Source organism: Sus scrofa, chromosome 3 (assembly GCF_000003025.6).
Source record: "Sus scrofa isolate TJ Tabasco breed Duroc chromosome 3, Sscrofa11.1, whole genome shotgun sequence".
Lineage (NCBI taxonomy): Eukaryota > Metazoa > Chordata > Mammalia > Artiodactyla > Suidae > Sus > Sus scrofa.
In genome coordinates, this window is record NC_010445.4 from 47,748,823 (window position 1) to 47,759,721 (window position 10,899).

Sequence of the window (10,899 nt, forward strand, 5' to 3'; positions counted from 1 at the left end):
GTTGTAGTTTTGCTGGTGACTAGCTATATAATTCTGACCAAGATATTTAACCCCCCCCAATCATTTAACCTTATGTAAAATCAAGATTCTAAAATCAAAATGATCAATGTGATAAAGTGTGATGTGAACACGTTTAATATTTTTCAAAAATTTGCACTTGAGCTGAAATGCTTAAAATTTACTTCTGAAATCAAAGTGTAAAAATAGTGATATATACATTTTCTAGAGTCTATGACTAGAATAATTTAAATCAATAAAATTCAAATTAATAGTACCTTTAATGATACCAACTCTGCTCTCAAGTCTTGTAATTCAGATTCTTTTTCTTCTAGCAATGGCTTTAGGTGTTCAAGTTCCTTTATAAAAGATTTTTCTTTTTCATTATGGTTTTCATTTCTGCTACATAATTTTTGAGAGACTTCTTCCACTTGAATTAAGAGATTCTGATTTTCAAGCCTTGTTTGTTCATTAGCATTCTTCATTTCTAGAAGATCATGCTCTAGGGCCTCTTTTTTTGAGAGGGTTTCTTCTAACTCTTTCCTCAAGGTAACTTTCTCTTGCTCATGATCTCTCAGTGAAGACCTAAGTTTCTCACACTGGATTTCATTCTCTTCTTGAAGGAACTTAATCTCTTTTTCTAACTCTGCTACCCTTGCATTGTACTGAAAAAACAAGCTGTGTTTTTCTTCATTTATTTTAGCTAAGGATTCACTTACAGCTTGCAGGACATTTACAATATCTTGATCTTCACTTTCTTCTGAAACTTTTGACTCCATTTGTTTAAGAAAATTACACAATTGGGTTTTGACAAGTAACTTCTGATCCTGTTCACTGTCAAACAGTTTATTTAAATGATCTCTTTCTTCAAGTGCTAACTGAAGTTTCTTTTCTAATTCAGAAAGCTGTTCCTTAAGCAAAAACTCTCCTTCTTTTTGTGACAGAAGAGCTTCTAAATCCCTGCTCAACTGGTCCTTTTCTGAGGTCAGCCTACTGTTTTCCTCGTAAAGAGACTGTGCTTCAGATGACATTGCTTCCTGCTCTCCAGACAGGGTCTGCAACTGAGCCAGAAGCTTTTCTAGTTGTTGGTTATTTTGATCCTTTTCTTTTAAAGTTTCCTCTAGTCCTGCTGTTAATTCATTTACTTTTTGTTCTAGTTCACTGTTGTACCGGGTGGTCTGCTCTACTTTTTCCCTAAGTTCTACAATCAGTTTATTTTCCCTTTCACATTTTTTATGGAGATCATTCATCTCTTCATGAGAACTCTTCATTTTACTTATGAGATCATCTTTTTCCTCAATAAGATGACTTATCTTTGCTTCCAATTCTTGTGCCATGGTATCTCTCTGACTGAGACTAACTAAATATTCTTCATTCTTTTCTTGAAGGGTCTTTATGGTATTTTCAAGTTCTGGTACAAATTCTTGCTGTGATAATAACTTTTCATTTTCTGTCTGGAGGCGATTCACAGTTTCAAGAAGAGCATCTTTTTCATTAAATGCAGTTCTTAGCTTCTGCTGAAGTTCATTAACATCAGATGCTTGCTGCTGCTTCATTGATTCAAACTCTTGACTTATTTTTCCAGCAGATTCCCCCAATTCTGTCTGTAAAATTTCCATAATCTCCCGTAAACTCTCATAATTTAAAATTGCTTCTTGCTTTTCTTGTTGTAGATTTTCACACTGTTCCTTAAGACCTTGTATTTCAAACATTAATGTTAATTTTTCTTTTTCTGAACCTGACAAAAATGCCTCATTTAGTTCTGATATTTCTTTTTGATGTTGTTCCTTTAGACTTTTTACTTCTTTGTTATGTTGTTCTACGATACAGCGAAACTGTTTATCTGAATCTTCTAGTTCACATTTTAATTTTTCGATTACACATCCCTGTTCTTCTTTAGCTAGTAATAATTCATTAATTTTAAATTCTAAATCTTCCCGTTCATGAAAAAATTCATCCTTTATGTGTTGAGCATCAATTTCAAGTTTTAATTTAAGATTATTCATGTAAGTTAACTCATCTTTTAAGATAGTATGTTGAGACTCCAATTCTTTTAAGGCATCTTCTAAGTGTTTCACTTTTTCATTTTCTCCTTGTTCTACAAGAGTATTTTCTTTTAAGAGCAAAGAACACATCTGATTTTCCTGGTTTGCATTTGAGGTTTTCCCTAGGTTTTCTAATTCACATTCATATTTCTGCTGAATGTTCTTCTCCTCTCCCTCACATTGCCTGACTAAATTCTCCTTTAGCTGATTTAAATTATTTACTTCTGCTTCATGTTCTATAGCAGATGCTTCAATCTGGCACATCAATTCTTTCACCTCTTCTTGGTGTGTAGATTTCAACCGTAAAAGTTCTTCTTGCAAACTATTAATATCTTTTTGGTACTGCTGAGAATTAGCCTCAATGACTCCTTGGAGATGAGTGATTTCTTGCTCCTTTTCATTTGTGGCAGCTTCTAACTGCTGTTGTAGATATAAAATTTGCTCCTCAAAGGCTGGCTTGATTTTCTGAATCTCTTCTTGCAGTTTTTTAACAATTTCTTCAGAATCATTGTGAAATTTAAGTTGTTTTGAAAGCTCTAATTGTTTTTTGGCTGCTTCTTCCAGTTCCTTTTGCCAACCAGCTTTATCGTTACTATGTTTGGAATGTACTGCCATTAATTCATTTTTCAAATTTTCCATTTCCTTCATATAGTTTCTTTGTGATTGTTCAAACTCCTTGTGCATATCTTCCAACTTAGTTACAGAATCCTATAAAAATAAACACACAAAAATTACTTGAGAGAAAGACACCACTCAGGGAAAATATACGATGCAGGTTCATAAAAAAGGAAATAACCAGAAATGTACATAGAGAAATATGACACTGAGATTCCAAGAATTCTGCTTAGGCTCTGACTACCTTAAGTATGATAATATAATTGGTATTACTAAGTATGTTACTCAAAGCAGTAACTAAAAGCTAGGAAATCTCTGAATTTCATTTTCTTTTAAATGGCAATAAATTATGTAAGCTGTATTAAATCATAAGGCTTTAACAAATATCTCCTGAATGATTAATAAAGCTTTTGGGAGAAAAATCAACCCAGACCCAAGAAGCAACTGAACAGATACCAGCATTTAGAGTATGTGTGAGAATCAACTTATTTAAATAGGTACTTTTTCATAAAATAGGTATTTTCCCCCATTTTTATTAAAGAATATTATAGCTAGAAAGGAGATTAAACAACGAACAAGTAAATGTCAGCTCTATCTCTGTGTAGTTGAGCTATTTCAGCTATTTTTTTTTTTTAAATATCAATCGGTTTCCTTGTTTGTAAACAGTTAAAATCAGATAGATGCCTTTTAAAGTCTTGGCTCCAAAACTCATGATTATACTACGAAATAAAAAACAAAAAAATTAAAATCTTTCCTTACCTCAACCTCTTGCTTCATTTTAATATTTTCCTTCTTCAGAGAAACACACTGTTGCTCAGTCTCTGCTTTTTCCAGAAGAATAGCATCCAGACGTTCTGTCAATGCCTGTTTTGGAACAGGTTAAAAATGGTGCATTGACTTTACTCATAATTATCTCATCTTTTCCAAACCATGCTAAGGTAAGAATATTTAAAAAGCTATACTTTGCAGCTGGATAGCTGTGATTCAACACTATGTTCTAAGGCATTTCCTGTAGTGGAGTGATTGGTCTGCAATAAGAAGTCACCCTTTTCCACTGAAAGGGAAGTGGGTGGTCACCCACGAGACAAGCTAAAATTTGTTAGAAGTCCTTGGTGGGTAACTTCAGCTTTGCGTTTTCCTGACAGGAACTTGGAGATGCTCCCACTCTGATCCCCCAGACCCCACCCATTCTCTCACTTTAAGAAAAAAAAAGTAATTGTTTCAGAGGTCTCTGCATTTTGCAGGTGCCCTTTTGTAAGACGTACTTTTCCCAAATGAAACAATTTAAACCCCTCCCCCTCCCCCAAAAAACCCCATACACACAAGATCAAAGAGAAAAGGAGAAAAGACATGAGGATATGAGAAATTTCAACATCTTTGGAAACAAAGTGGAGGAGGTGCAAAAACTAAATTAGAAAATGGAAAAAAAGCTATAATATAACCTAAGGCCTTGCACAGGGAAACAACATGAGAAGTTGGCAAATACTCATGAGGAAACCAAATGTTCAGGAACTGGAGGTAGCAGGTGCTGCTGAGGGAGGTACAGAGTACATTCTGTGCAGTTACAGAATTGACTGACAATCTCAATAGGGAGGGCTTTGAAGAGCAGACAAGAAACCACCAGCTTCCCTCCTCCCCTAGAAAGTTTATTCCCTGCAGAAACAAAGCAGAAGAAGCTAATGAAGTAGAAAATGGAACAAGCCAAGAGTCAGTTCTTAGGAAAAAAGCTAACAAAACAGACCTCTTGTAAAACTGATCAAGAGAAGACAGAAGTCACAGAATACTACCAATAAGAGAGGAACCTAGCTATACATTAGAGATTAAACAGTTAAGAAGAATATCATGATTAGCCAATAATACTGAAATGTAAATGTAAAATGAGATGGATAAAAATTCCTAGAAAAACATAACTTAAAAAAAAAAATAAAGAGCATCATCAATACTATAACTATTCTTTTTTTTTTTTTTTTGCTTTTTAGGGCTGCACTCATAGCATACGGAGGTTCCCAGGCTAGGGGTCTAATTGGAGCTGCAGCTGCCAGCCTACACCACAGCCACAGCAACGCCAGATCCAAGCCGAGTCTGTGACCTACACCACAGCTCAAGGCAATGCCAGATCCTTAACCCACTGAGTGAGGCCAGGGATTGAACCCGCAACCTCATGGTTCCTAGTCAGATTCGTTTCTGCTGCACCACAACAGGAATTCCCACAAAAGGGAGAGTTATTTCCTGGGAAATACAAATTTGATTTCAGCAAAGAGAAAAGAACCAGTGACATGTACTAGAAACTTCATATCTTTTGTAAGAAAAAATTTTATTAGAGTATAGTTGATTTACAATCTTTTGCTGAAATTTTGTATCTTAACCTGCAATCCTCACCTTCCTCCTACCTTTGGAAGAAGCGTATGTAAGTTCACTATAATAGCATATGCTTCAAATTTTGACAGGGGTTTGCATTCTTCTTTTTAAAAAGTCAAATATGCCAGGTTTGCAGTGAAACTTTAGATGTATTTCAATGCACCAGAAGATGACTACCAGATATTGTAATAATTAAAACTTGTCAAAAGCCATATATTTTTATGAAGAATAGGAAATTTTGTATTCAGAGCTGTTTTTCCAGTGTACTTTCCCAATGAAAAGCTAAAACTTAATAAGAAAGTCTTTTCCCTCTTCCAGAGGTATGGAGGACACTTTATACTGCAGTATGTTATGAGCTCTCTGAAACAGAAAACCTAACTTATAGCAGCTGAATAACAGATGCACAGCTCACTCCCCAAAGTAACTTTCTCTTTAGGTCTGGAAACCAAAGATTTTATTCTCATTTAACTTTACCAAACCTTTACTTTCTGAGACTTGAGTGGTCAGGACAACATGCTTTAATATTAAAATAACCTGAAAAGGTAAGATTGGCCACTGTCACCTTTAGGAGTAATTTTGACAGAAGGGAAGAATACAATGATAAGGAGGAAATAAAAGACAGATATTTAAATATTCTGGAATGCAGAGTTCCCATCATGGCTCAGTGGTCAACGAACGTGTCTAGTATCCATGAGGACACAGGTTCGATCCCTGGCCTCCCTCAGTGGGTTAAGGATCCAGCATTGCCTTGAGCTGTGGTGTAGCTCGCAGACTCAGTTTGGATCCCGTGTTGCTACGGCTGTGGTGTAGGCCGGCAGCTACAGCTCCAATTGAACCCCTAGCCTGGGAACTTCTATATGCTGTGGGTGTGGCCCTAAAAAGACAAAGAAAAAAAATTATGGAATGCAACTGTATAAAAAAGTATTTTAAAGGCTAAGAGTTAACGGATACAAAATAAGAACAGAACTTCTGCAGTGTTCTTTTCAAATACAAACACCTCCTTTTAGTGTGTGTGTTTGTACACATGTGTCTATAAAATATCTCCAAGTAATATATGCTGTTAATAAAAGACAATTATCGAGTACTTATATGACAGACTCAGCTCTAAGTACTGTACACATACTAACAAAATACAGTGACGCTAGGAAAAGTGTGTCATATTATACTCTTCAGCCTACACCTGGAGGAACTAAGTCCAGAGAAAGAAGAAACTTAGCCATGGTCACATAGCTGGTACGTGGCAGAGCAGGAGTCCGAGTATCTGAATCAGGCCGTATGGCTCCAGAGTCCGCACTCATGAACTACCGAGTGGCTGTCACTAACCAGGAATTACATAATGACCAAATAAAATTATTATGAATCCAGCAGTGCTTAAATCCATCAGTACACTATGAACCCAAATGGTACTTGTGCATACTATTCACGCTTCATACACTGTTTTAGCTAAAAAAAGAACAAAATGGTGGCGTAAGATATGCACAGGGACTTAGAGTCTCCTTGTAGTCACTTCCTGGGGCTCCCTCAATTGTCCGTGGCTCACAAGTTGGAAGAAAAGATAATGTGGAATCAAAGCAAGACTCAAATCACAAATAGGGAAAAGCAAGGAAAAAGATTACAACAGAGCTTTGAGAAGCAAGGAAACTTTAAAGAAGGTTAGGCAAGTGGGGGAAGGAGAAACATTTAATCAACAGTAAGGGCATGTAAGTAAGCGTAAGCAAATCAGGTTCTTAAGCAGGGAATAACAAGATAAAAACAAAATTCTTTGATCTGGCAAGAGCACGTAGAACTAAAAAGAGAAAGACCAGTTCCAGGGTTATCAAGGTAAGTATGACGGGAAGTGTTTAATAAGGAGCCACAGAAATGAAGAGGAATACGATAAAAAGCAGCATTATCCCAAAGGAACAACAGGTCTCTGATGTCTGACACACACTCTAAAGTTAAAAGGCCCCTAAAACAGTGCTGCAACTGGCTGGCCAGAAGAGGACAAGAGAAATGGGTGAAGATTTTTTTCCCCTAAACAGCTAGAATTCAACTGTGAAATGTGCATCAGTAGTCATGTCCAGGGATAGAGATTTATAGATCATTAAAGTCCTGAGTGTGGCTGGGTTTGGGGGCGGGGGAGGAGGGAGGAGCAGGACTGAGATAGAGGCAATAACCATAATTACAGATGTGTGGGATGAAAAGGACAGAAAGTAATACTCAGAACAGAAAGGGACAGGGAGGTCATTTACCTCTTTTTAACAGTCTAAAAGTGTAACCAAGGACAGAAAGAGAGAGAAAGTGGACAACAGGCACAGAAAGGCTAGAGAGCACTCAAGCAGGCTGACAGGCCTCAAAGAAATCGAATTTAGCATCAGGCATTTTCTCTAAATAAATAAATAAAAATATAAAGCAATACCCACAACTGTCTTATTACCTTAGTAATATTATCAGTTCCTCCAGATTTTGATCTCAATTCTTCAATTTCTTTCTCCAATTCTAAACAATTATTAAAAAAATTTAAAAAGATATTAGTTTAAAAGCGAAGAAAATAATTACTGGCTAAAGTGATAAGTACAATTCTTTAAAAAAATCACTCTAAAATTAGAATAAATTTAAGAAGCAGCAGATATTTTGAGAAAGCATTAACTTCATCCAGTATTACCTTTTATTTTCATTATTTCCAAAACAAACAAAAAAACCTAGAGAGAATAGTAGGATTAATCTCCACGCTCTACTGTCTTGATTTAGCAATTATTACATAGCCAATTTTCTTTCATCCCCACCTCTATGTTCATATTCTCCTTCCCTTCTTTTCTCACACATTCTGACATTTCAGAAGCAAATCTCAGACAATGTATTTTTTTCAGCTTTAAATAACTTCTTATTGCATAATCTTTTGTTTGTTTGTTTTGTTTTGTTTTCTAGGGCTGCACCCGTGGCATATGGAGGTTCCCAGGCTAGGGGTTGAATCAGAGCTGTAGCCACTGGCCTACAACAGAGCCACAGCAGTATCATATCTGAGCTGCATCTGAACCTATGCCACAGCTCACAGCAACACCAGATCCTTAACCCACTGAGCGAGGCCAGGGATCGAACACTCAATCTCATGGTTCCTAGTTGGATTAACCACTGAGCCATGACACAAACTCCAAAAGTGTTTAACTTTATCAGACTGGTTTTAACAAACTCACTCACTGAGCGAGGCCAGGGATCAAACCTGCATCCTCATGGATGCTAGTTGGGTTCTTAACCTGCTGAGCCACAAGAGGAATTCCAACAAACTGCTTTTTGAAACCTTCCTCCCTGACTTTTATTTTACTAATTCAAAGGTAACTGCAGTTGAATGATGAGAGATAATAAAAAATAACAGAAGCAAATGGTTAGAATGTTAAATAATAATATATTCTACTGCACTAAGATTTTATTGGACTCACTGATAAACAAAACAAGCCAATGTACTATTAAAAAACTAGTATTTCCACAGAAAAGAAAATCATGGACATGGAGAACAGACTTATGGTTGCCAAGGGGGAAGGGAAGGGAGTGGGATGGACTGGGAATCTGGGGTTAATAGATGCAAACTATTGCCTTTGGAGTGGATAAGCAATGAGATCCTGCAGTATAGCACTGGAGCTATATCTAGTCACTTATGATGTCGCATGATAATGTGAGAAAAAAATGTATATATGTATGTGTGACTGGGTTACCTTGCTGTACAGTAGAAAACTGACAGAACATGGTAAACCAGCTATAAGGGAAAAAATAAAAATCATTATTAAGAAAAAATTTAAAAAAACCCCAGTATTTATAACCATGATTAAGTAAGGTTGAGATCAAGATAAATATTTTCACGCCGATACCTGTACATCTTGATTTAGCTTTCTGTATTAGCATCATCTGCTTCTTGGCAAATTTGATAAGATCTTCCTTGGGCAATGTTTCCAGCTGAAAGACAGAGGATGTTACCAATTTGTTATAATTCATGTTTCTACTATACCACAAAAAAGAAACATCAAGTCTGCCTAAAAATAAAAAAAAATTCTACTGAATAAATTTTTATGTCAACTAAACACCACATTTTTTATAAGAATAACTGAATGCAATGATTACGAGTTAAGCAACTCCTATGAAATGTAAAAAACAGCACATAGCCTCTTCCATTACAGATATCCTTGCTCCAGCTTAAGATAGCTTGCAGGTTTCAATTTCCTTTATTGCAAAATTAGGGGCATGGGACTAATTCTACTTAAAGTTTCTTAGGTCTGTAAAATCATTTCGTCCTATGCAAGACTGAAAGAAGTCTTTGGCCTTCTGAAAATATGTAAGCATAAGTGCAGCAACAAGATGAATCACGTTGCATCTTGGCTTTAACTAAAAAAAAAAATCAGGGAAAATTACTTCACCCCTGCGGGCTCAGTTTTCTTATCTGTTAAGTTGGGAACACAACAGTATTTATCCCATGGTTGCCATGAAGCTTAAACGAAGTAAAATGTTGGGGCGAGTGTCTGGAACTTAAACTGAAGTATGGAGCAATAAAACTTAGCAATAAGTCACTATGATTGAACGTAAAACGCTGTACAGGCCATAAAAACGACCTAATTCAACTGTCTTTTCACATCACAGGAGGAGCCTGCAGAATGGAGCCCTCGACTCTTCCCACGTCACTGCTATGTCCACCCCCACAGACCCTCATTTATTAACTTATTAGACCATCTGGTTTCATGTTTGCAAAGCTGCAGAATCTCCAGGTGCTAAGCAGTTGCAGGAAGTAAACAAAAAGTCTGCTTGTCACACCAGGAAACTCAGAAACGGAAAAGGAGGAACGAAACGGTTATGTGTCAGTTAAGCTGAGACCCACCCCCGCCCGGGCCACGCAGCCCCCCTCCCCTCAGCGTTTCCAGTTGACGACCCCCGCCAGTCACCTTGTATCTCCCGGTCCCAGGAGTGGCTGGTGAGGCCACCCCATCGTGAGCAGGATCCTGCAAAACAAAACGAAACCCCCGGCGCTCAGAGGATGTCTTGCAGAACCGGGCTGGCGGCGCGGGGGACGGCGGGGGTCCCTCAGCCCTGGACCCTCAGCCCGCTCCCCGCACGTTACCTCCATGGCAGCACGCAGCCGGCGCTTCCGCCCGCCGCCGCCGCTGAGGGAGCCCGGCCGCGGGTCAAAGGTCGCGCTTCTCCGCCGGCCCCGCCCCCGCGTCTCCACAGCAGCGGCCCGGCCACGCAGGCGCTTCCGCTTCCGCCTCGGGAGGTGGCTCCCCGGGCGCGCCCCGCCCCGCCCCCACCGGGCCTGTTCTCGAGGGCGCGGGGCGGACCCATGGGCGGGTCCCTGCGCGAGACGCGGGCTGTGGGGGCTGCGCCGGGGCTCAGGCAGCAGCCCAAGTCTCGGTGTCCGCTCTTGTACCTCGCCTGTCCCCCTCACTTGTCCCTCACCGGTCCCTCATCTGTCCCCTCTCCTGTGCCTCATCTGTCCTCTCTCTTTGCCTCACCTGTCCCTCAGCCACACCCTCTCCTTCTCCTCACCTGTCCCTCTCTCCTGTTCCTCAGGTGTCCCCTCTCCTGCCTCCTTCCCTGACCTTCTCCTGTGCCCTCTTGTGTCCCTCACTTGTCCCTCACCTGTCTCCTCATACGTCCCCTCATCCCCTGTCAGTTCCCCCAAACGTCCTTAACCCAGAACTGATGCTCCGGCTGTCCCTGTGGCTGCAGGTGGCTGAGGGGACAAGGGTGCTGCTCCTGGCAGGGGTGGGTGACCACAGAGCAGGAGCACCATTTCCCATGTGGCCTGGACGCTGGTCCTCCCCCTGGACAGTGAGCAGCCCAGTCCCCCCAGGTGGACAGGCAGGTTTGGGACCTGCGTTGGCACTTCCCTTTAGTGGCAGTGACTTTGAAGGAGACTGAAGAG

General features: G+C 39.5%; 1 protein-coding gene across 1 annotated transcript in view; it reads right to left on the reverse strand.

Annotated features, from left to right (window-relative positions):
* Positions 1-10,238, reverse strand: part of GCC2 (GRIP and coiled-coil domain containing 2) — a 40,810-nt gene extending 30,572 nt beyond the window's left edge. The window contains exons 1-6 of the mRNA XM_003124853.6: positions 10,096-10,238; positions 9,920-9,976; positions 8,858-8,942; positions 7,432-7,493; positions 3,417-3,521; positions 276-2,750 (exon numbers count right to left, since the gene is read on the reverse strand). Of these exons, the coding sequence (XP_003124901.3) occupies positions 276-2,750; positions 3,417-3,521; positions 7,432-7,493; positions 8,858-8,942; positions 9,920-9,976; positions 10,096-10,101 (2,790 nt within the window). The 5' untranslated portion in view covers positions 10,102-10,238. The remainder of the gene's footprint in view (positions 1-275; positions 2,751-3,416; positions 3,522-7,431; positions 7,494-8,857; positions 8,943-9,919; positions 9,977-10,095) is intronic.